Genomic DNA, 23,828 nt, shown 5'->3' on the forward strand with positions numbered 1-23,828 from the left:
AGTTAGTATAGTTTATGTGTTTATACTCAAAAAAAGTAAGGGAAGTGCTTCAAATGTATAATAAGATTTCTTGAGTTTGGGCGATGGATTCAACAGCACCGGATTTGGTCTCTCGAATATCACATTCTTCGATCTGTAAGTTTCCATGTTCACTCATTTCAATCTGGTTTTCCTGTTTCCCTTTCCCCCCTTTTTTTTCATTTGATTCGTTATGGCAATCATTCGCATTGTCAGAAGGTGGTCGTGATTTCTAGGGTTTCGGTAAAGCGCAGATCTTTATGAAATCTCGTTGGGTTTTTATGTTAAATCCTTACGGAAAAAGTGCGGTTCCTTGAGTATTGTAAATTTTGATGTAATTCTGTGTATTGGGATCCATGAAAATGCCATATTACTGCTTTTTTTTTTTTTTTTTTTGGGTTTTTTTTTTTTTTTTTTTGAGTTTATGTTTAGCTCTGCTTGTGGAAGTTTAGTATTCCCCGTTTGCTTCATTGTATCTTGGTTGTGTGGCTATGGTGAAACGAGGAAAAGTGTATTGTTTTTTCCTTTTTTCTCTTTTTTGGTTCCTTTAATTAGAGTGTGGAACAAAAGGAAGCTTACCGCATTAAATTTCTCATTTGTGAGGCAATGGTGGTGAATCGGAATGTTGCTTAACTCGTGTTTAAAATAATGGGTTTGTGGTGGTGTTGTTTGTCTCATTTTCCAGGTTTAGTTGAGTGGTGTTTCTAGTACTTGGCTATTTGGATTGGAGGAAGTGTTTGTATATAAATGGCGGATTCAAGTCCTCTAGATGTTATATTAGAGTTCCTGAGAAGGAACAAATTCACCAAAGCAGAGGCTGCTTTGCGAAGTGAATTAGGTAACAGACCTGATGTAAATGGAATTCTTCAAAAGCTTAGGCTCGACGAGAAGGAGTCAGGTACTAGATCAAGTGAAGCAGCAAACGGGGGCATTGTAGTTGAGGAAGACCGAAAGATAAAAGCTACTCGGCATAGTGGGGAAAGTCTGAAGGAATTATCAACCTCAAGTAGTGCTGACGTGTCTAAGGAACTAATTGTGAAAGAGGTAGAGTGTGGAACAGGAAGGAATGGGTCTGAGACCAAGTGGAAGAGCTGTGGTACTATTGGGGAGCAGAGCAAGGTTAACGAGGGTGTTGGAACGACTGATAACAACTTCACCTTCTCCAAGGATTCGGATGATACTGTGCTTGATTTGTATTCACGGAAATACGGTATGAGCAATGGTCCAGTTACTCTGTATCAGAATGATGGTGGCAGTGCTGATGAAAACAATTTTTCAGGATTCCATATTCCTGGGAAGACGCGATTGAAATCAGCTGAGTCTCTTGATAGGATTAATCAGAAGTCTTCCGAAGATGCTAGTTTTTCTGGTGAAAAGAGAATGTCTTGGCCTGGTAGTGTTAGTAATGTTAGTGTTCGATCAAAGCATGATAAGAACGAACATATGGAACTCGATCAACAAAGAAAGGCAAGCATGTATTCTAAGGATGAGCTTGACGATAATTCTCGGTCCAGAAATGATGTACCTGCCAATCCATCTTCAGAGCATTGGAAAGAGCGTTCCGTCAAAACTGTTTTCCCGTTCTCTAGTGGAGACACTTCTACCAGTCACGATACTGCTGTTGCTGTTGTTGATAAGAAGGATGGGAAGAGGAAATCAGAACTCAATGACATTAGAGCAGCAATAAAAGAGCAAGTTGATGAGGTGGGAAAAGCTCTTTTCCTTGGGAAGACTCAGGTAGCTGAGCCAAAAGATTTTGGTGCATTAGAATTTCATCTTGCTTCCGAGAACCAAAAGGAAGAGTTGCCAAGACTACCACCTGTTAAACTTAAATCAGAAGCCAAACCTTTCAATATTCATTGGGAGGAGAAATATGAACGTGATGGACTTGGTCCAAAGATCTTGAATGCTGACAGTGCTTATCTCATAGGGTCATTTCTAGATGTTCCTATTGGTCAAGAAATCAATCCTTCAGGTTTGCTTGAAATCTTAAGATGTATAGCTTATTCCTTTTTTTTTTCCCCTGTGTTATTACTAGAGCATGATAAGTTTTTTGTTTTACATGAATGCCTATGACACTCTATGGACAGATTTTTGCAAACTTCAATTGCAAATATGTGAATTATCTCTGAATTATAGGTAGAATAGACTATTTATGTTTTTGTTGTTGAATCGGTGAAACATCGTGAATGCACTGAATGGGTGTTGTACTGTGGATCATTCAGTTCTGTGCTATATAAAACTTAAAGACCAACTAAAGCTGCATCTCCAATTGTTCAGCCAAAAAAACTGTCAAAACATTAAGTTAAAGATTTGTTTTTGTCTTTTAAACAATGTACATTAGAAAGTACTTGAGCTGTCTGGTTGCTTAAGGTAATGTTAGCATTTTCTTGGTCCCTCTCATTTCTTGCCTGTTCACTGGCTTCTGTAACATTGAAGTGAAAATGGATTAAGCAAAGTGATCAATATTCTCTTGGGCCAAAGAACTGATCTGTCTTTGTCCTAAGGGTCAGAAACCACTCTCAACTCCACCAACCTTCAATCTGTTTTCAAGGGTTCCAAAGCAATTAGTACAAAATTGTTTATGCCTATGAACTTCCTTCATCTAGCATTTCTTCTTTGAATTAATCTCTCGTTCCTCCATTCCTTAAATGCCCATATTATTGAAGTGGTGGTTGTTCTTTTATCAATTTTTCTGCGTTGATCCTGAGCTTAGATACTGCCTAATATGTTTTTATATTTTTTATGTATCTCTTATTTCTGTAATTATGATTGACAGGCAAAAGGATGGCAGCTGGCAGTTGGCTTTCCGTTAGTCAGGGTATTGCTGAGGATACTTCTGATCTGGTTTCTGGTTTTGCAACTATAGGTGATGGATTGAGTGAATCCATTGACTACCCTAATGAATACTGGGACTCTGATGAATATGAAGATGATGATGATGTTGGATATATGAGACAACCGATTGAAGATGAGACCTGGTTTCTCGCACATGAAATTGATTACCCAAGTGACAACGAGAAGGGGACAGGGCATGGAAGTGTTCCAGACCCTCAAGAAATGGGACAGAACAAAAACGATGAAGATGATCAGTCATTTGCGGAGGAGGATTCGTACATCTCTGGAGAGCGGTATTTCCAATCAAAGAAGGTTGATTCTATTGTGCCTTCAGATGATCCTGTAGGGTTGTCAGACACTGAAGTGTACAGGAAAAACAATGAGAACGACTTGATTGATAAATATGATGGACAATTGATGGATGTGGAGGAGCTGAATTTGATGCGTGCCGAACCTGTCTGGCAGGGATTTGTTACTCAGACAAATGAACTCATTATGCTTGGGGATGGAAAGGTTATAAATGAACATGGAAGACCGCGGCCAGATGATTTCTATATGGATGACGAACAACATGGTTCAGTTAGATCTATTGGCGTTGGAATCAACAGTGATGCTGCTGATATAGGCAGTGAAGTGCGGGAAAGTTTGGTCGGAGGCAGCAGTGAGGGGGACATAGAGTACTTTCACGATCATGATGTTAGTATCTGTGGGTCTAGACATTCACTGCATGATTTAGATAAGAATGCTGGTGAACAGTCCAAGAAAGACAAAAATAGAACAAAGAGACATAGTTCTGATAAATCTGTAATGACTAATGATAAGGGTGGGTATACACTTGCAAAGAATCAAAGTGATGGAGGATTTTCATTCCCTCCTCCTAGAGATGGACAATTGCTGCACGCAAGTACAGGTAAATCTTTGTGGTCAAACCGGGGGGACGCCGTTGTCAATGATGATGCTCACGACTGTTGTGTGGCTAATGAAGAAATGCTAGTGCCATGGAGGCGCACAAGCAAAGACGCTTCATCAATAAAGAGTTCGCGGGATGAAAACAACACTAGCGCTGTGGAATCAGCAAATTCTAGTCCCTCATCTCTTTCAAATTATGGCTACATTGATAGCGAATATGTAAACAAAAAAGAGGATGTAAAAACAACAGGAATAAGAGAAGAGGACCCTGGGGCATCATTGGAAGACGAGGAAGCGGTTGCTGTGCAAGAGCAAGTGAGGCAAATAAAAGCACAAGAGGAGGAATTTGAAACCTTCGATTTGAAGATTATCCACAGGAAAAACAGGCATGTTTCTTTTTCATCTGTTCATGATATAATTTTATGAATAGTCCTTATATAGTTTGACAATTTTAGAAGTGTATCACAATTCTAACGTCTTAACCATATTTAGCCCTTTTGCTTAAATGGGTGGCTATGTGAGCGTACTAAAAGAAAAGGTTTTTGTACCTGCATGTTAAATCCTGAAATTCTTTAAAGCTTCTAATCTCCTCAGGAAAGTTCTAGCACGAAAAATACTTATATTCTTATTATTACATGAAATCATGATTAATACTGTTGGTTTTCAGTTTTTTCAATCACTCTCTTATGTGGAATAAATATATGGGTGGTTGAGAAGCTTTTATAATGTTACAAATACGATTATTCCTTGAGAAAGACTGTTCCATAAGGAATATGTCATGTTGGTGAGCTTTATGGGGTGCGAATTTGTGGCAGCATCACATGCTGATACACAGTTACAACACACATTTGATAGCTATTCAAGTTTACTACGATATGAAGAAATACAGTCTACATGAATGAGTAGGAGCTTAGTTAACAGATAGATATGCTTGTTCTCCAATCTATTACTCTTGGACCTATAACTTACATCACCCTTTATATATTCCAAGTACACAGTTTAAATGTGTCAGGTCATCAGATAGTAGATTTGACTCGTGGAAGTTTTCTTCTGTCAAATGGCTGCAGCAAACACATGGTTTGAAACTGTCATCAAAGCATATGTTGATGTCTCTTTTTAATTGCCAAATTATGATTCTCCACATAGAAATTCTCTTCATTTGACTTCTTCGAACTGTTCTACTGGAGAGTAGTTTTCCTTATTTTGTGCTTCTGCTTATTGTTCAGGACTGGCTTTGAAGAGGACAAAAATTTCCATGTTGTGTTGAACTCAGTTATTGCTGGCCGCTATCATGTTACTGAGTATCTTGGATCAGCTGCATTCAGCAAAGCTATTCAGGCACATGACCTGCACACCGGCATGGATGTTTGCGTGAAGATTATAAAGAACAACAAGGACTTTTTTGATCAGAGCCTTGATGAAATAAAACTGCTCAAGTATGTGAACAAGCATGATCCTGCTGACAAGTATCATATTCTCCGGTTGTATGATTACTTCTATTATCGAGTAAGTGAGCATTTCTTCCATCACTTGGAGTGTAATCAGTCTTTTTGAGCATTAAACTGTAGAGTTCTTTTCTTATTGGTTCTAAATTAGTTGACAGGTGATGAAGAAATCAGTTCTAGTGTGCTATGTTTTCTGATCCTTGTCTATTAAAGTGTGAACATGAAGAATATTGAGGGGCTTGAAGACTTACTTTTTCTATACATTACTGCATCACATGGCTTGATTTTCTTCTTGACTTCTTAAACCTTCTTCTTATTTAAAATAATTCTTCTGCCTGAATTACTTAATAAAAAGCGGTCCAGAAAGTGAAACTGCAGAAGATATTAAAGAAGTTTCTATGTGCAAAATATCGAATGAATGTCTCGTGCTCTTGTCAAAACACCAGATTTGCCAGTTAAGTACTTAAAGGCATTACGAGAGTTGGTGCCACATAGGCGTCAAGAACTTTGTTTTTACTTAGCTTGAGACATCTTGCCTGATGGCAAGCTTCAGAGAACCTGATGCATTCATTTGGACCCCCTTGTATCTGATAATTATATTGTACTAGGGGCTATTTCCATTAAGTCTAACATATAAAAGATTTAAATTTTCTGCAAAATTTTGAAATTGTAGCTCAAAATTCATCAAAGAAATTGAGTTGGCATGACTGGCATACATCTTTCCTACAACTAACTGCTGCAGGATTACAGGTTACACTTTGGTGCAAAGTTTTGCATTTTTGTAATAGTAGTGGGTGAAAATTGGGTACCATCGTCCTTTTATTTGTTTATGCAGGAGCATCTACTGATTGTATGTGAATTGCTTAAAGCAAACCTGTATGAGTTCCATAAATTTAACAGGGAATCTGGAGGAGAAGTCTACTTTACAATGCCAAGACTGCAGGTTTGCGATGCAAATGTCATTTTTTGCTTACTTATTACAGTATTGGTTGCTGATGAGGATTTTGATTGTGCAGTCGATTACAATTCAGTGCTTGGAAGCACTTCAATTCTTACACAGTCTTGGCCTGATACATTGTGACCTGAAGCCTGAGAATATATTAGTGAAAAGTTACAGTAGATGTGAGGTGAAGGTTATTGATCTGGGAAGCAGTTGTTTTGAAACCGATCATCTTTGTTCATATGTTCAGTCTAGGTCATACCGGGCACCAGAGGTTATTCTAGGATTGCCATATGACAAAAAGATTGATATATGGTCCCTTGGCTGCATCTTGGCAGAACTTTGTACAGGCAATGTAAGTTCTTCCAATTTAAAAGCAATGTGTTATCAGTTGTCGATTTATGAGAAAAGATCATATGTAGATTTACCTTTTCCTCTTTTATTTAAAATCAATGTGCCATCTTTTGCCCCTTATCTCTTGTTTCACTGTTTGGAACGTGCAATCTTTTGTTACCATTCTTCTTTGTTCTCTTCATTTTCCTTGTTATATTCTGCTTCAGAATTTTGAAATAAAGTAACTATAATGTTATCTTAATAGGTTCTCTTTCAAAATGATTCTCCTGCTACTTTACTTGCTCGAGTAATTGGAATCATAGGCCCTATTGAGCAAGAGATGCTTGCCAAAGGACGAGATACATACAAATATTTCACGAAAAATCACATGCTTTATGAAAGGAACCAGGTAACCTTTTTCTGTTTCTGTTCTCTCTTTTCTATGTTTTTCAGTTCAGACACAACACATCATGCGAAGAGTAAATATTACTATGGGGCATATTGAAAATTTTGTGTACTGTTTCTTGTGCGAATTCTTTCCTTTTCAATACTCCTTGCAATGTTTTGCATTTGAATTTCTATATTTGTTTCTTTTTTCTCTAGTTATATTATTCTTTTCGTATGGTTAGCTTGGTATGGTAAGGTTTCAACCATCTTTGACCACTCGCACCCGCATTTTCCACCACTCACCCTCATGTGAGTGCAGCTTAACATATGGGAATTATGCTATCAATCTGTTTCAAGCAATCCTGTAAGAACATGGGCTTGAATTGAAGTGCTTATGTGAGCTATGCGTCGGATGACCTAAAAGTGATTAAATTGCATCTATTCGAAGTAACATCTATGGGTCGTTCAGCTGTCAAGTTGTAGTTCTCCTACCAGCTCAGGCGTAGTTCAGTACTGGGAAAAGGGAAAAGCAAAGAAAAAGAATGTTAGTTATTGCAACGTGTTGACCTTGTTTTAAATGCAAACACTGTTAAATGTTTGAAGGACCTCACCAGGTATGAGGCATGAGATAGACTGTCACTACTATGGAAAACTGTTTTTTTCAGCTTTGAAAAGGAAACAAACTAAGGATGAAGTGGATATACAAGTGAAATCAGTGGGTAGTTAACATTGAAGGGAGGAACAAGCTTTCTGGGAAGATAATTGTGTACTGAAACTTGAATGACAATACGATAACATCCCCACAAATTTACAGAAATCTGCTTTCTCTAGTTCGGCACGTCATGACTGCATGCTTGACCTGTTACACTTCCCTTTTTTCACCATATCACATATTCAGCTCTTCTATCTCCTCAGGACACTAACAGACTGGAATACTTGATACCCAAAAAGTCATCCTTAAGACATCGGTTGCCAATGGGAGACCAAGGCTTCATCGACTTTGTTGCTCATCTGCTTGAAGTAAACCCAAAGAAGAGGCCTTCGGCATCAGAGGCTCTTAAACATCCTTGGTTACAATATCCGTATGAACCAATATCATCCTGAAGAATGCAATGTTCCTGTATGAATGATCCATTCTGAAGGTTCCTTGTTTGGCAGACACAACTGATGCATAACATGGACGGAGGACAAGTGCACCTATACTGGCATACCCATTGATTTGCAAACTGATCTTCAAAAGGGTCGTGACTTCGAAGTGCCTGCACAATGAAGGTGTGGTTTGGTTCGTTTTAACAAAAGATGGTCGAATCTTCCTTACCCACTGCCAACTTGTACTCTGATTTTACCACAACCGAAAATGTAATCTTGCACGTAATATGTATCAGTAGGATCTTATGTTCTTTCTTACATTTTGTTCTGGTGGGAAGGAAGTCTCCACTCTTGTTGTACATGATGTGTGATAATTCAATAGGTTATTTAGTTATGATAGCTTGTGAAAATAGTTGCTTTTCCAATTTTGATTGGCTTTTGGGAAACCCTCATATGAATTGTATTGGTATTTAAGGTAGAAAATGTTTGCTGAATTTGGTGAGGAAAATTTCACCCCTTTGAATTTGGTGTTAGCAATGTTTGCTGAATTTGGTGAGGAAAATAATTTGGTGATAGAAAATACTTGTTAGTTGTTTGAAAAATAACAATACATTTTTGGAATTAACGATCATTTAACAAATATCTATAGCAAAAATTACAAATATATTTTTGGAATTAACAACCATTTAACAAATATATTTTTCTAATAGCGCATTGCAGGAAGTATTTGTTAAATGATTATTAATTCTAAAAACTATAAGTAATTTGTCAAATAACGAATGGTATTTATAATTATGATAAATTTTAAAGGAGTTAGTTGTAATTTATCATAATTCAAAATTAGTGGTTATTGAATTTTGAATTGTAGTGATTTGAAATTATTCAGTAAGCTTGATAGATTTTATCTAATGTTTTTCTTTAACTTTGAATATTTAAGATTTATAGATTACATAAAATTACAAGGGTAACTGTCTAAAATTCCTTCTTATTTTACTTTTTGTCTACTAATGTAATTTTGAATTCTGAAGTGTAACTGTTGTAAAAATTTGAAAGAAATGGTGTAAGATTTTAATGTCAAGTATTTTGCATTCATATTACTCCTAGAAAATGCTCTGAAATTCCAACTACCATACTTAGTTAATTCTGAGTAAGGGTTAAAATTAACATTTAGGTAAAGATATGGGGTACTTTTGCAATTGCTTATAACATGTGTGGCCAAATACTTTTTTTTATTCTCACTTTAGAAGCTGTGTTTCGTGTTTCTGTGTTACACCATGGAGGAAGAGGAGCAACCCACTGAAACGACGTCGCTGTTCCCCGCTTACGTCCAGCACCCACCGCCTCAACTTCTCCCTTCCGACCCCAACAAGGGCGCTTCCGCCGCGTCGCAATGGCTGCAGAACACCAGCTTCACCACCGACCTTTCTGTTATAAACGACGCCGTGACGAAATACGACCTCCCCCGTGAAGGACAACAACAAGAAGAAGAAGATAAAGTGGAAGAGGTTAATACCGACAAGCGGCCGCCGCAGTACGAGATGGTGCCGTCCGAGGCGACCGCATCTTCCGACGAAGAGCATAGGAAAAGGAAAAAGAAGAAGAAAAGGAGGAAGAGGGAGGAGTCAACTGGTTCGCCCCCATTGTATAACTATGCTGCAACTCTATCTTCGTCGAGAAATTCGGGTTTTCAGAAATGGGCTTCTTCTTCTACTTCAAATGATAAAGACTACTACTTTGATTCTCGTGGAGATCGCGATAATTTAGCATTTGGTTGCATCTACAGGTGAAGTATCTTTCACTTCATTTTTTGCTTTGCAATTACTAATGCATTTTTGGGGGTTTCTATTTGGTGTGTCATCTACAAATGGATGTCTTCATGGCTGCACTACGAAGTAAAACTATCTATTGTAAATATCTTCTTGATTATTTTTTCGGCTTGGTGTTATAAATTATGTCATTCTTATGTGGATAGAGTTATTTAATTATGGAAATGAAATCGTATTCTTGGTGTATTGACTTGAAGTGCGTCTGCATGATTAAAATGCAGAATGGATGTTGCTCGCTATAAGCTTTACAATTCTAAGAAAGTTTCTGGAAACAACTATTTTCTGCGGACTAAGAAGGTTGGTCTGGAGAGGGATAGTGATATTGATGCATTGGATACAAATCTTAGATCAGGGGGTCGCTATTGGTCTGCGAAGTTTGCTGCTATCGAGCGTCATAAGAACTTGAAACGAGTGCGAGTTCTTGCTCCTAGCAAACCTGGTAGGAGTTCGCTTGCTGATTTTATCCCCTTATCGGCTGAAAATTCTAATAGTAGCCTAGTTTCGAGTGTATCAGTAGTTGAAGAGTCCTGGGAAGATGAGGTGTTGCGAAAAACAAAGGAGTTCAATAAAATGACAAGGGAGCGTCCTCAGGATGAGAGTTTGTGGCTGGCGTTTGCAGAGTTTCAAGACAAGGTGGCTAGTATGCAGTCTCACAAAGGCGCTCGTTTGCAGACTCTTGAGAAGAAGATTAGTATTCTGGAGAAGGCAGCTGAGCTTAACCCGGAGAGTGAAGATTTGCTCCTTTCTCTTATGAATGCTTATCGGAGTAGGGATACCACTGATGTCTTGATTAGGAAATGGGAGAAGATACTCATGTCCAATTCTGGGAGTTACAAGCTGTGGAGAGAATTTTTATGGGTAGTTCAGGGTGAATTTTCCAGATTCAAGGTTTCTGACATGAGGAAAATGTATGCTAATGCAATTCAAGCCTTAGCTGGTGCTTGCATAAAGCAGCATAGGCAGGTTCTCTCTTTAATTTTCCGTACTTTCTTTCTTCTGCTTGCATTATACACTTTTTCACAGACGAGCACCCCCAAAGGGGGTAAGAAAGGGGGAAATGAAAAACCTCTGGAGTCTTGGACTTTGAAAATGAATGGAGGTGTAGATTTGTATTCTTTTCATTGAAATTAATGTGATAAGTGTTGAATTTTCATTTCAAGTAATATGCATTGAAAAGGAAATTATGTGCAGGTGATCCCCATTTGAGTATGAGGGCAAACAAAAAGAAACATTGTCCTTCAGGCAGAAGCTAGACCTGGAAATTTTTTATATCTAGACTTATCTAGCATACACCTAAGTTGAGGCTAGCTTTATGGTTTTATTTTCAGTTATAAAAATACTTGGTGCAATATACATTTTATGCATTTTGCTCACAGAAATTGAAATGCTTCTTTGTTCCCACATGTGGGAAGTGGGATGGCAATGGGTGCCGTATATTTTGTTAACATAGCAAAATTAGAGGATATTTTATGCATTGACTTTGTCCTCCCATTTTCTTTGCTTAAATTTGAGAATGCATGAAATATTCTCAAGGATTATATTTCTTCATATGTTAGTCACTTTACATGACAGTGATGAATTCAGTTTCTCATTATCGGAGTTTCTAAAGTGTTGATGTAGACTCCTTTGTATTCCTGATGGATGCAGGTTCATCCATCTGGCAATGCAACTTCTGTTGATCCGGCAATTATTCAACTAGAACTTGGTTTGGTTGATGTTTTTATTGGTCTTTGCCGTCTTGAGTGGCAAGCAGGTTATCAGGAGTTGGCCACTGCTTTATTTCAGGCAGAGATTGAATACAGTATGTTTAGCCCCTTCGGTCTTTCTGAACAAAGTAAGCGAAGACTGTTTGAGCACTTTTGGGGTAGTAATGGTGCCAGAATTGGAGAAGATGGAGCCCTTGGATGGTCAACATGGCTAGAGAAAGAGGAGGAACAGAGACAGAAGCTTGCAAGTGAGGAGGCCTCAAACGTAGTTGAAGAAGGTGGTTGGACGGGTTGGTTTGAACCATTATCCAGAACTCAAGAAACCGAAATGCCAGAAAGTATTTCTGAGAATGATTTGGTTGCTGAGGAATTTGATGTTGAAAACACAAAGGATGTTGAGCAGAAGGATGATGTTGAGTCTTTGCTTAAAGCTCTCGGGATTGATGTTGCTGCTGAAGCTGATATCAAAGTCAAAGATACAAAAACATGGACTAAGTGGTCAAAGGCAGAGATGTCCAGGGATCTTGATCAGTGGATGCCTCTTCGCCCAGATTCTGGTTTGCTTTCATATCCTCACTGTTTGTGTCTCCTCTAGGTGGAATATCATTTTTCCACCATTCTGCATTCTGTTTCTTTTTCCGATGTGACTCAGAGGGCTTACTCCTGCAATCAAATTGACGAACTCTAAACTAAGCAAGCAATTCTTGGTGCGAAGAATGGTTTGGCACTTACTGCATGACCAAACCCACTTGTACATGCAGATTTACACAAAAATGAACCTTTTTATTTAAGAATTTGGAATGGAAAATAAATGGGCTGTTGTTCTGTGCACTGGTACACTTGATATCATCAAATTCGTTCTCCTTCCATTTTTAGTTCTTTAACTATCATCTCGCTATACTTGTTTCAGTAATGGTGTAGTTATTATAGACTTGGCAGGTATTGCTTCACACGATATCCGTCAAGCCACATCCTCTGTCCCAATTTGATATCTTTGCTTGTTCTCCTGCATTTTGCGAATTAAGAAAGGACCGTAATGCAGTGTCATCTAGTAATTGTGTACATTATTTGCTTTTCTTTCCTTTATGGAGATAAGAATGGTGACCGCCATTTTATTTGTGTAGGAGAACATTGACCTCTTTTAACTTGAGTGGTGTATTAAAAATTCTGAAACTTCATTGGTTCACAAGTTGTGGTAACTCAAACTGAGAACAGTAATAATAGCTGAAGTAAATCAGATGGGGACCAGTATCTAAGTGCATTTCATTATCCCCTTTCGTATGCATGGTAGAGCTTGTTATGTAGGAGGCTATGTTCCATTACCCACACAAGATAAACCCGTTATAAAATATTGTGATGATATTTCCACCTTACATCACATATGCTCCCAGTTCTGTAGACTTCCTTTTTTGGTTGCAATACAATATGTGTTTGAATTAATATCTGTACTGGGGAATATGACTTATCTTAATTGGCAAAACAGGTCATGTTTCTCATGATGCTGCTACGGCTGATGCAGAAGATGATGAGCAGCTTTTGAGCATAATACTGTATGAAGATGTGAGTGATTACCTGTTCTCAATAAATTCTGAGGAAGCTCGGATGTCTCTTGTTTCCCAGTTTATAGATTTCTATGATGGGAGGATAGCTCAATGGTAGGTCTTCTGGCATATGAATACTATTCTGATTTCCTGTTTGTTTAAGCTTCTACTATATACCTGAAATCATACGTCACTTCTAAACTGATGTCAGCTACCTATACATGTCTAACACATAAATCATGAAAAACTGAGGTAAACCACCATCACTGAATACCTAAGTTATTGGTGACTATTTGGGTTTATTTTGAAATTTACATATATTATTTTTTTGGAAAAAATATTAAATGTTTGTTCAAATCTATATGTTATCTTCTTCTACTTGGTGATCATCATAGGATACTGCTATTTCTTTTCATTTCCTTATTACTGCTATGCATTTCATGTTTATAGGACTTGCACAAACAGTTCGAGTTGGGTTGAGAAGACACTTAGTTTAGAGAGCCTTCCTTATTCCCTTCTAGAGGATTTGAGAAAAATGCATGATGTGGTAAATGGAAAGCTGAGCAATCCGATTAGTATCAGTTTGGAGCTTCTTTTGAACAGTTTGGATGACTCAAACATGAGAAGCAACATGATGAAGTTTCTGCGGAATGCTATCTTACTTTGTTTAAAAGCATTTCCAAAAAACTACATCTTGGAGGAAGCTGCTCTTGTTGCTGAAGAGTTATCAAACACGAGAATGGATTCAGTAAGCTGTTCTGTGACCCCATGTCGAGCTTTGGCTAAGACTTTACTGAAAAACAATAGGCAGGTACGTGTTATCTGGTCTAAATTCACATTGACATATGAGAAATGCAAATCCTTTATTTATTACTGTACACCAGTAGTCTCACTGGATCCTTAATTTCGTCTAGATGGCTTGTGTTAGAGACTGTGTTATATCCTAGTGCTTGTCCATTTCAGAGGAATGGTGAAATGTTATACTCTAGTGAGTATTCATCTCATGTGGAACTTCAGTAGGATGTAAGTCTTGCTCTAAAAGAAGATCCAGGAAGGGAACCTGCTAAAACTTCCAAAGGTTGCAGGAACGTGATGCCATAAACATGCTAAGAAAGTCATGCATTACTGGAGTGGTTTTGCATCATAAAGTGTTCAAAGTTTTTATTCTCTCTTAAAAAATTTGTTGAATGCATCTCCAGTGTCACAGAAAATAGAAAATAAATTTCATGAGTAATTTTCTTGGTCAGGTTTTTTATTTGTGATTTTATTACGCTATGATATAACAAAATTCCTCAATAGCAAAGATTATCTCTTATGTTTGTGCGAATGCAATAACTCTCTGGAAGTCTTCCAATACTTATTTTAACCAGTTTCAGATTAAAGATCTGTATGTAGATCACCTTTAAGGTCATGGGTATAGGACCTATAGGTAAGGGTCTGATTAGTATCTGATGCATATCTTGAAAGTTTTCAGTGGAAGATTATTGTCCTTGTGCACATGAAACAGATGTCTGATACTATCTGGGGAGTCTCGGTGTCCAACCTATATCATCTTTGCGTGTAACTTTTAGGGCATTTAGGGTTAGAATGGATTTTTTTTCTAAATCAGTAAACCCAATTAGAAAACATCCTTGCCTTTATCATTTCTTTAAACTCAATGGAAAAATGGTTTATATTTGGTTCTTGAAAAGAATGATTATTACTTCTTACAATGAATTCAGCACTGTTTTTTATGCTTTAATACCTTTGTGTTTCATTATTGTAGGATTTATTGCTATGTGGAGTATATGCTCAACGAGAAGCATTTTTTGGGAATATTGATCACTCTAGAAAGGTTTTTGACATGGCCTTATCTTCTATAGAGGGGCTTCCACTGGTAGGACTGCTATGTTTTCTTTACTGTTCTTGATGTCATGTGCCATCTGGTTATGTTCTTTTGTAAACTTTTGACCAATACTTGCCATTTTGCATCACCTCTGAACATTTTACATTTCTGTTGATATATACTATTTCTTGTCTAGATAGATCATGAGAAGTAATTAAGGCTTTCATATGGATTTCTTTTTTGTTTTCTGTTATTTTGGTTCACTGAATCCTAATTGTACCTGCGACTTGGTTCCATCCATGTACACTTCCCTTTTTCCTTGGATAAAGCTGGGAAAGGGTTCAGTTCTATAGGTAAGCTAGGTAATATTCAGTGCAGTCGGCTTGAAATACTTCTGTTGTTTGACTTTTCTTCCTACCATTTGTTCATTTTGTTTTCATGCTGGGTTTTGGATTACAACTCATAGATCCTAACTGACTTAAGCAGACTTCAAGTCCTGTTTAGATGATGTTACATCCACTTATCCCTGCATGTAATGATTTTATCCTCCTATAAGTCCTTAAGGAAAAGCCTGGAAGATAATGTGTTTGTACCTTTTTAAATTTGACCAAGCAGGATGTTCGCCCAAATGCGTCTCTTTTGTATTTCTGGTATGCAGAAGTGGAGCTTGCAAATAATCCTTCTGAAAATTCTGACTCCTTGCCCCGTGCAATGCATATCTTGTGTTGCTTGGGCAGTGGGGCAAGATATACTCCATTTAAAGGTCAACCATCAAGTCTGCAACAACTGAGAGCCCGCCAGGGGTTCAAAGATCGTATAAAAATGCTAAGTACCACTTGGGCACGTGGTATTATTGATGATCATTCTGCTGCTCTCATCTGTTCAGCCGCTTTGTTTGAAGAGTTGACTTCTGGATGGGCTTCTGCCTTGGAAATTTTGGAACACTCTTTTACAATGGTGCTTCCAGGTGCATAAAACATTTTATAAATGTATCTTTTGCAGTGAACTCTAAATATTTACTCTTTTCCATAGATGTGCACTACTAGAAGGCATGAAAAAGTTTGTTATTCTGAGAGAAGAACATATAAGACAGAGTAGGACTTTGAATGGCTGGATGACTGTTGAATCTTCAGAGAGATATTACATTAAGAAAAATAATTTACTTAAAAATTTAATCTTGTCCAAGCTCTTTCAGAGACTATCTTAAGTTAAAGAAAATACCTAAGGTGCGGTTTTAGAAAATTTGCAAGAAAGGTGATAAGACAAATTTTGCTTAAGGTGCTGCAGTGGATGTAAAAAATGCATACAGACCTGAACAATGGCCGCATAGTTGGGGTATGACCTCAGGTGGTCAGTGCCTTAGAGATAATATGTCTATGATTGCAAAACTACTTCATACAGCAGTCTCCTGCATAAGCATTGGTATTTTAGTGGACACAGGTCCATCAATATGAAATATGTTTCAGATGAAACATGAATTATAGTCTGTGTGGCTCAGTGTATATCTTCCAATAGCTCACAGCTTTCTGGACACGTGTATTATCACTAGCAAAATGGTACAGGACTGAGATATTGTAGCATTTGATATCATTCCAGTCCTAGTACCTAATGTTTTAGGAAGTAATATTACTTTTTTTTCCCCAAACAAATTGATGCAGAAATTCTTTTTGCTATTAGTTTATAAAGTGGGAAAGGAAAACTAACTTGACAATTTATTGTAAGATCAAAATTGAGTCATGCTAGAAAGAGAAGCTAACAAATGGAAAATCCCAATCCTCATATTGGTGGAGAGAAGTCGCCTCCCACCCCAGCCTACCCCACTGCACCTTCGCTACGCCTACACACACTCACACTCAGGCGCGCACACTTATGTTCCCTTCCTCTGGGGTTTTACCGTTATAGAGACTGAGGAAATCAAATACTTTTTCAAATACTCAACGTAGGAAATCAAATACTTTTTCAAATACTCAACGTTCTATCTGTTTTTCAGTTAAATGCCTGCATTTGTTAATTTGCTTGTTAAATATATCCATTTTTGGGTGTTTTGTTGCTTATTTTCTGTATGATACTTTATTGCAGAGAGGAGGCGGCATAGTCGCCAACTTGAATTTTTGTTCAACTATTATGTGAGGATGCTTTGTAAAAACCGAATGGAACTCAAAAGTTCAAAAATATGGGAAGCTATTGTGAAAGGGTTGCAGATATACCCTTTCAGTCCATGTCTGCACAATGCTTTGGTTGAAGTCAGCCATCTTTACTCTTCACCCAATAAACTGCGGTGGACTTTCGACGATTACTCCCAAAAGTAAAACCTTTTATTCTTCTTATTTTAATAAGATTTGCCATTTCTTTCCGTTGTTTGATAAATAAATTTTTGCTTATGCATGAAGGAGCCTATGAATTGATTACACTTGGTACAAGTATATTTTTAAATTCGAAACATATAGAATAACATTCCAAAGCATATTTGTGATTCATCTACGCGGCTGTTGCTAATCTCTTGTTATGAGTCTCTGCCATTGGCTAGATTTCTGTTTTGAAAGATATAATTCTCTGATAAGCTGACCCATTTAATAACGCTGCTGGGGTAACTATTAGTTTACTCTAGTTGTTTGAACTTACAATGTATGAGTTGATTGAATTGTTGTGAATAATATCTTGATTTACTTTGAACTACACGTTTTGGAACATGAGAATCTGCCGATTTTTTTTTTTTTATCTCCTGTAACATCATCTCCAAAATTCTGTTGTCAGATGATGGCACAAGCAATTATAAATCGGTTTGCTTTTGTGTTATCAGGAAGCCATCTGTCATTACGTGGCTCTATGCATTGTCATTTGAGATGAGCACCGGGGGTTCTCAGCATAGAATACGTGGACTCTTTGAGAGGGCGTTGGAGGATGACAAATTGCACAATTCGGTGATTCTTTGGCGTTGTTACATTGAATACGAGAGGACTGTAGCATGCAATACCTTTGCAGCTAAGAGAGTGTTCTTTCGTGCGATACACGCATGTCCCTGGTATGATTTCTATGATAAAAGTAACATGGTGCACACATGCATATCTAGGAGGATTTACCTTACATCTGAAATTGTCTATTGCTTGCTGATTTTTCCGTTATCAAACCGTGTCGTAATTTATTTTACTTCTGACGTAATGCATGGAATGGAAAGCCTGTTATCTTTATTTTTGGAGGATAAAAAGATTATGTGACTAGTAAATAAATCTGGAAACTCATAAATCAACATGCCTTGCGACACGATGTATGTATCGTAGTTAAAGGGGAACCAAATCTTGGATTACTTCGCTACTCAATGTCATGCCTGCCTTACCAAGACAAGCAGGAAGACCTGCCTCAAAGACCACATTACACACCTCATATTGTCGTCATGCTTGCCTTACCAAGACAAGCAGGAAGACCTGCCTCAAAAACAAACACATTACATACCAAATATCATTGTTTGTTTGTTTGTCATTCATTTTTCAATTTTTATCTTCACATTAATATCATGTCTAAAATCTTGTCCAATTTCCCAGGTCAAAAAAGCTGTGGCTTGATGGTTTTCTCAAGCTCGACTCCATATTGACGGTTAAAGAGCTGTCGGACCTCCAAGAAGTAATGCGAGATAAGGAACTCAATCTCAGGACTGATATATACGAGATTTTATTGCAAGATGAGATGGATGCTTAGCCTCTCAATTGTCTTCCCTACCATAACACATTGGGGTCAAACTAGCTCTTCTGCTGTTGCATAGCTTCAAGTACTTGGTCATTCTTCTAATTCCAGTATCAGTTGGATCAGTATCCAAGTACTTACCTGTGATAACTACGATTGTGATAAATGGAGTATTCAGAATCAGAAGTGTGATCTTGGCCTGTGCATTAGCCATCTGCACCTCATCATAATGTAAACTTGTACATTATTTAATACGTAATATTGCATGTTGTTATAGCTTGTGTGATATTGCAACTTTGAGTTATAAAATTTGTTTCTTTTTTTTCTATGGATCTGTTAATAATTTCAATGATGGGCATCTATTAATTATGTATTTCCATGCTGCAAAAATTTCATTTGTAAAAGCATGCTTTGGTTTTTATTTTGATGAAATTTAGCGCAATGGGGTTGCAATCATCGACTGCTTTGGGGCAATAAAGTGAGGGAAATCTGCCTGTTTGGTGTCTCTGATGTAATAAAAACTTGCTGCATGACATTGTGAAAATATAGACATTTGCACTAAATCACTTCAGCCCCAGTATAGACATTTTCACTTTCAAAGTTCTCTGGCTAATAAAATATTTCATAAAGAAATTAACAGTATTGATGTAACTAGGGAAGTAATTAACAATAGCAATGGCCAATAAATATGCTCAATTTACCCCAGATTAATTGGAGCATTAATCAATTTCCAGTAGTGTTCTCTCTCTAGTTTACCATTACCATATTTTTCTGTGTTTGATTATTAATACAAGAGGAATTATCAGTCGATGATGACATCTTTACTTCATTAATGACCACCTCATTTAACAATATTGGAGTACGTGGGTAGTACATTAATATATGATTAATTACATTTCATCTCTCTCTCACTCTATATGTATATATATATGTGCATACAAAAACATTCTGTTAATGCATGCATGGAATGAAAGATGATACAAATCAATACGAGCGTCATGCATGTATGTATAACTCAGGGTAGCTACGGAAATCTACGTATAGCGAGGGGTCGATAATCAAGAAGAAGCGGCGCCTTCCACTGATAAGAAATCTATAAATGGGAGATGATGATGATGATGATGATGTTGAGAGTTGCTGCTAATTTCAGCTGCTTTCTCATCATCATCATCATCATCATCTTTGTGATGTAATTTGGTTGCATGCAGCTGTTGCAGGTCTGTTACTTCACTTGTAGTAGTGATGGACTCCTTATTCACTTGCAAAAAATCGTAGAACTCCACATTTCCTCCTTTGCTTCTGCTTTCTACATTTCAACAAACCTAAACATTAATTGAATGGAAAACAATCGACAACATGCATGCATTATATACATTTCAATTTCTCATTAACTCTTGTGCATGAAAATTAAGTATATATATATATATATAGCAAATGTCACTATATAATTTATTCAATTTTTTTAATTGGTTAATTGAATTATATAATTAATTAAGATATATAACAAATAGATATTCAGATATGTGCAGCTCAGTAAATTAGTTAAACTATCAAAGTTTTAATTATAAGGACAATAATTGAGTTAGTTATTAACAATCAAGAGTTAGACATACATAATTACATATGTGCATATATATATATACAGTATAATATATATAGTATATATTTTGAAAAATGATTTTAGAATAATATTGAAAATCCAAGATTTAATGAAGAAAATTGGGCAAAATGTTTTTTAGTCCATAAAATAAGGACAGAATTTTTTTTGGTAGCACAATTATGGCAGGGGGGGGGGGTTTTAGTCATATAAAACTTACAATCGCATCTTTTTAATCCCAAAATCACAACGCCTTTTTACTCCCAAACAAAGCCTTTTTAGTACCAAAACCACAACATACATGACTCTTTGGAACTAAAATACGTGATTATGAATTTTATGAGATTAAAAGCGACACATGTCATAGTTGTGGTACTAAAAAAAATTATGTTCTTGTTTTATGGGACTAAAAAACCATTTTGCCGAAGAAAATTCTAAAAAATTCCATAGTAATCGAGTTTCCTCCATTTTTCTTTGGCACAAATCTCCGATTCTCAAATAATTAGAAAATCATAAATAGATAGTGATTTTCTTTTGAAAAGTTTCTCCATCTATTAATGTTTTAATTCTTTCATTTTTTTTCCTCTCTTTTTTTCCTATAGAACAAACAAGAAATAAACTAAATAATCCAAAACAAATTAGTGTCTACTACATTCAAATCTTAATTAGACCACACAATTTCAAATGCATGCACAATATATATATGCGCAAATATATTACCTTCATCGTCTATGGACTTGATCATACGATGAAGCACGGGTTTATCTGCAGATTGAACCTGCTTCCATGGTGGCAGCTGGAAATTATAGCTAATTAGGCCACATGATGACTCATCGAATCTGATTTGATCACATGATGACTTAAATTTGTCCAGATTAATTAGATGATGAGGAGGTGTGAAGCTTAAATTCTGATGATCTCCACCACTGCAAACTGCTAAGTGATGAGGCGGCTTGGAGGAGGAGGAGGATTCTTGTTCTTGCTCTTGCTCCATATTATTATTATTAGTATGGCAGTAGTTTGTGATGAATAATAAGGGCGGGTGCGGGTGCGGGTGGTTGTGCGTCCATGTATTGGAATTATTAGTAGAAGCTGATAGTGATTTTGTGGCGTAGAGTTTGGAGGTCTGTCTGCATTTTCTTGCCATGATTACATGCCAGTGGTTCTTGACGGCGTTGTCAGTCCGTCCGGGAAAAAGCCTGGCTATTATAGCCCATCGGTTGCCGTGGATGCGGTGGGAGGCGAGCAGGCGGTCTTCTTCCTCGGGCGTGAAGGGGCTGCGATTGATTCTTGGGTCGAGCTGGTTGAACCATCTGAGCCTGCAACTCTTCCCTGATCTACCCTGAAGCTTCTCAGCTATGGCGTTCCAGTTATGAGCTCCATATCTTTCAACTAATTCCCGCAGCTTCTCATCCTCTGCAGGTCTCCAGTGCCCTCTACTGCACATGGATTCAGAAACCCTAAAAATCCAAGAATCTTGCCTTCTATATATGGATCATCTTCCTACCTGCCTACCTCTCCGCAATCACATTAAACTAAACTCAAAAGGGTCTAATATTAATTGATGAAGAAGGTACGTACGAAGAGGAGATTATATATATATATATAATCACGGATATGAAGGTGGCAAGAAAAGCAGATATATATATATAGAGAGAGAGAGAGAGAGTTAGATAAAGAAGTGTTTTCCGTTAAAAGAGAGGATTTGGATAGAGCAACACCACCCATTGATATATGATGCAACATCTACGCTAATTAACACCCCCCCACATGAACTACTACTAGGCGTGTGTATTATATAAAAATACGTACATATATACAGATGGTGTATCTAAACTCTTCGTCTCTCTACTCTGCAGATGATGGGTTGGTGTGGTGGGGTAAATCAAATGTCCTTCTCATTTCCAAAATTCTAACCTACAAATACAATACTTCTCTTTCCATCTATAAATAAATATATTAGGCACAAAAATACTTGTTGTTAATCAATCATTCATATCACCTCTAATACCTCTACTCTAAAATTAATTTGATTTTGATTATTCTACTTACTTAAACAACAACTAATTAACTCTAGTAAACCCTAATTATGTGATTCATCATTGAAATGGGGATTGGGGAGTTACAATAATTTATATAAAATGAGATAAATGAATCCACATCGCCATGAAAAGTTTGGTATTGTTGTTAGAGCTTAACTACTGAAGAAGTAGGCATGAGGAGGCTTGTAAGTGCTTTCCACCACCTAACTCAAAATTGCACTACATTAATCTCTCTAAGTTACGTATCTATAATGCACCATCATAAAATTAATAGAAATCATGTTTCTACTTAAATTCCCAATTTAAATCAAATTAAATAAACAATATATATATATATATATATGTGTGTGTGATTTTTTCTACCATTAATGAAACTGAATTAAATTATTAATTAGATATTAAATAATTAAAATTAATCTTAAAGTGCATGAATTAGCTAGAAGTGCGATCTTTATATTTGAACTACTCTTGTTATATATAGTTTTACTCATTTATATATATACCCATGCAAACATATATTGTTAAAAATAGTTATATATATTAATATATAAAGCTTAATACGAAGCAATTTTAGTTTTAGTACATATATATATAAATGTGTATGTACCATCCAAATTAATAAGCATGAGAGAACATAAATACATATATTTAAGTTTAAATATATTTTTGGTACTGTATATTGACATTTTGGTATTTTTATTCTTTATTTTTTTAGAATTGCAGAATAATCTTGTAACTTTTTGACATTTCTTGATTTTTATCCTTCCAGTGCTAGATTTTGCAAATTGTCGGAAAAAATCACCGTAATGTTTGGATTCATTTTTTAAGTGCTTTGTTGTGTTTCATGGAGATAGAGAGAGAAAAACAAAGATAAATAAGTGTGTGTTAGAAATAGTATGTATATTTGGATTTGCTTTTTAAGATAATTTAAAATAAGTATTGTATGTTTAATGTTGTGTTTTGGGAGACAAAAATTACTATTCATTGTCAATTCATAGTCAAATCATGTCTTTTTTATATATATTTATATAAATGTATGTGTATATATACGTATGTATTTATGCTAAAACAATTTAAAACACCTAAATAAGGTGTTTTTAAATAATGACAAACATTGAGTATGTTTTGACTCGTCTCAGAGAAAATTTAAAAATAAAAACAAACATAGCGCACATATCCCTCACAATTTGGACATTTTTATCCTTTATCTTTTTAGAGGTTGCAAAAAAAATCCTATAACTTTTTGATATTTCACACTTTTGATCCTTTCGGTGCCGGATTTTGTTTTTTGGTTTTTTCATGAGTAGATGGTTGTTAATTAAATTGATCGTTAAGTCATTAATTAATCATACAAACTAGTTAAAAAGGTAGTTGAAATGAATTAATTACGTATCTAGTGATAAATATATATATATATAATATAATTCTATTGAAGTTAAGGTAAGTATATATATACATAATTAATTAAATAATAAGACTGAATTAATATTCAGTTTATATCCAAATCAGATAAGAATGTTAAGTGTACAAATCAACACCAACCTGCAACGTCTATTGCCCCATTTCACATTTATATAACTTAATTTCACACCACACCAAACCAAACGTCTTTTACTACTTAAATTGCATGCACTTTCTCTCAACTAATTTGCCT

At 36.3% G+C, this 23,828-nt stretch overlaps 3 protein-coding genes across 3 annotated transcripts; 2 read left to right on the top strand and 1 right to left on the bottom strand.

Moving 5' to 3' along the window:
* On the top strand, nt 1-8,453 carry LOC105157329. Its single transcript, XM_011073724.2, has 8 exons — nt 1-135; nt 704-1,993; nt 2,798-4,151; nt 4,992-5,271; nt 6,046-6,153; nt 6,227-6,505; nt 6,749-6,892; nt 7,786-8,453. Exons 2-8 carry the CDS (start codon nt 766-768, stop codon nt 7,972-7,974), a joined length of 3,582 nt encoding a protein of 1,193 aa, XP_011072026.1. The 5' UTR covers nt 1-135; nt 704-765; the 3' UTR covers nt 7,975-8,453.
* On the top strand, nt 9,182-18,811 carry LOC105157330 (protein NRDE2 homolog). Its single transcript, XM_011073726.2, has 10 exons — nt 9,182-9,742; nt 10,007-10,748; nt 11,433-12,048; nt 12,975-13,146; nt 13,483-13,843; nt 14,798-14,908; nt 15,473-15,824; nt 16,937-17,162; nt 17,658-17,879; nt 18,397-18,811. The coding sequence occupies exons 1-10, from the start codon at nt 9,234-9,236 to the stop codon at nt 18,548-18,550; spliced, it is 3,465 nt and encodes a 1,154-aa protein (XP_011072028.1). The 5' UTR covers nt 9,182-9,233; the 3' UTR covers nt 18,551-18,811.
* LOC105157332 (transcription factor MYB56-like) lies at nt 19,328-21,887 on the bottom strand. The gene is made up of 2 exons (XM_011073727.2): nt 20,853-21,887; nt 19,328-19,841 (listed from the first exon to the last, which is right to left on the bottom strand). Exons 1-2 carry the CDS (start codon nt 21,577-21,579, stop codon nt 19,594-19,596), a joined length of 975 nt encoding a protein of 324 aa, XP_011072029.1. The 5' UTR covers nt 21,580-21,887; the 3' UTR covers nt 19,328-19,593.

Source organism: Sesamum indicum, linkage group LG3, assembly GCF_000512975.1.
Source record: "Sesamum indicum cultivar Zhongzhi No. 13 linkage group LG3, S_indicum_v1.0, whole genome shotgun sequence".
Lineage (NCBI taxonomy): Eukaryota > Viridiplantae > Streptophyta > Magnoliopsida > Lamiales > Pedaliaceae > Sesamum > Sesamum indicum.

What these genes read in the sequence shown, in the direction of transcription:
- LOC105157329 (XM_011073724.2), top strand. Translation starts at nt 766, where the DNA reads ATGGCGGATTCAAGTCCTCTAGATGTTATATTAGAGTTCCTGAGAAGG. An exon ending in TCAAGAAATCAATCCTTCAG is followed by an intron (nt 1,994 to 2,797) that starts GTTTGCTTGAAA and finishes TATGATTGACAG; the next exon opens with GCAAAAGGATGGCAGCTGGC. An exon ending in CAGAACTTTGTACAGGCAAT is followed by an intron (nt 6,506 to 6,748) that starts GTAAGTTCTTCC and finishes TTATCTTAATAG; the next exon opens with GTTCTCTTTCAAAATGATTC.
- LOC105157330 (XM_011073726.2), top strand. Translation starts at nt 9,234, where the DNA reads ATGGAGGAAGAGGAGCAACCCACTGAAACGACGTCGCTGTTCCCCGCT. An exon ending in GCATAAAGCAGCATAGGCAG is followed by an intron (nt 10,749 to 11,432) that starts GTTCTCTCTTTA and finishes TGATGGATGCAG; the next exon opens with GTTCATCCATCTGGCAATGC. An exon ending in GCGATACACGCATGTCCCTG is followed by an intron (nt 17,880 to 18,396) that starts GTATGATTTCTA and finishes CCAATTTCCCAG; the next exon opens with GTCAAAAAAGCTGTGGCTTG.
- LOC105157332 (XM_011073727.2), bottom strand. Translation starts at nt 21,579, where the DNA reads ATGTGCAGTAGAGGGCACTGGAGACCTGCAGAGGATGAGAAGCTGCGG. An exon ending in CAAGTCCATAGACGATGAAG is followed by an intron (nt 19,842 to 20,852) that starts GTAATATATTTG and finishes GTTGAAATGTAG; the next exon opens with AAAGCAGAAGCAAAGGAGGA.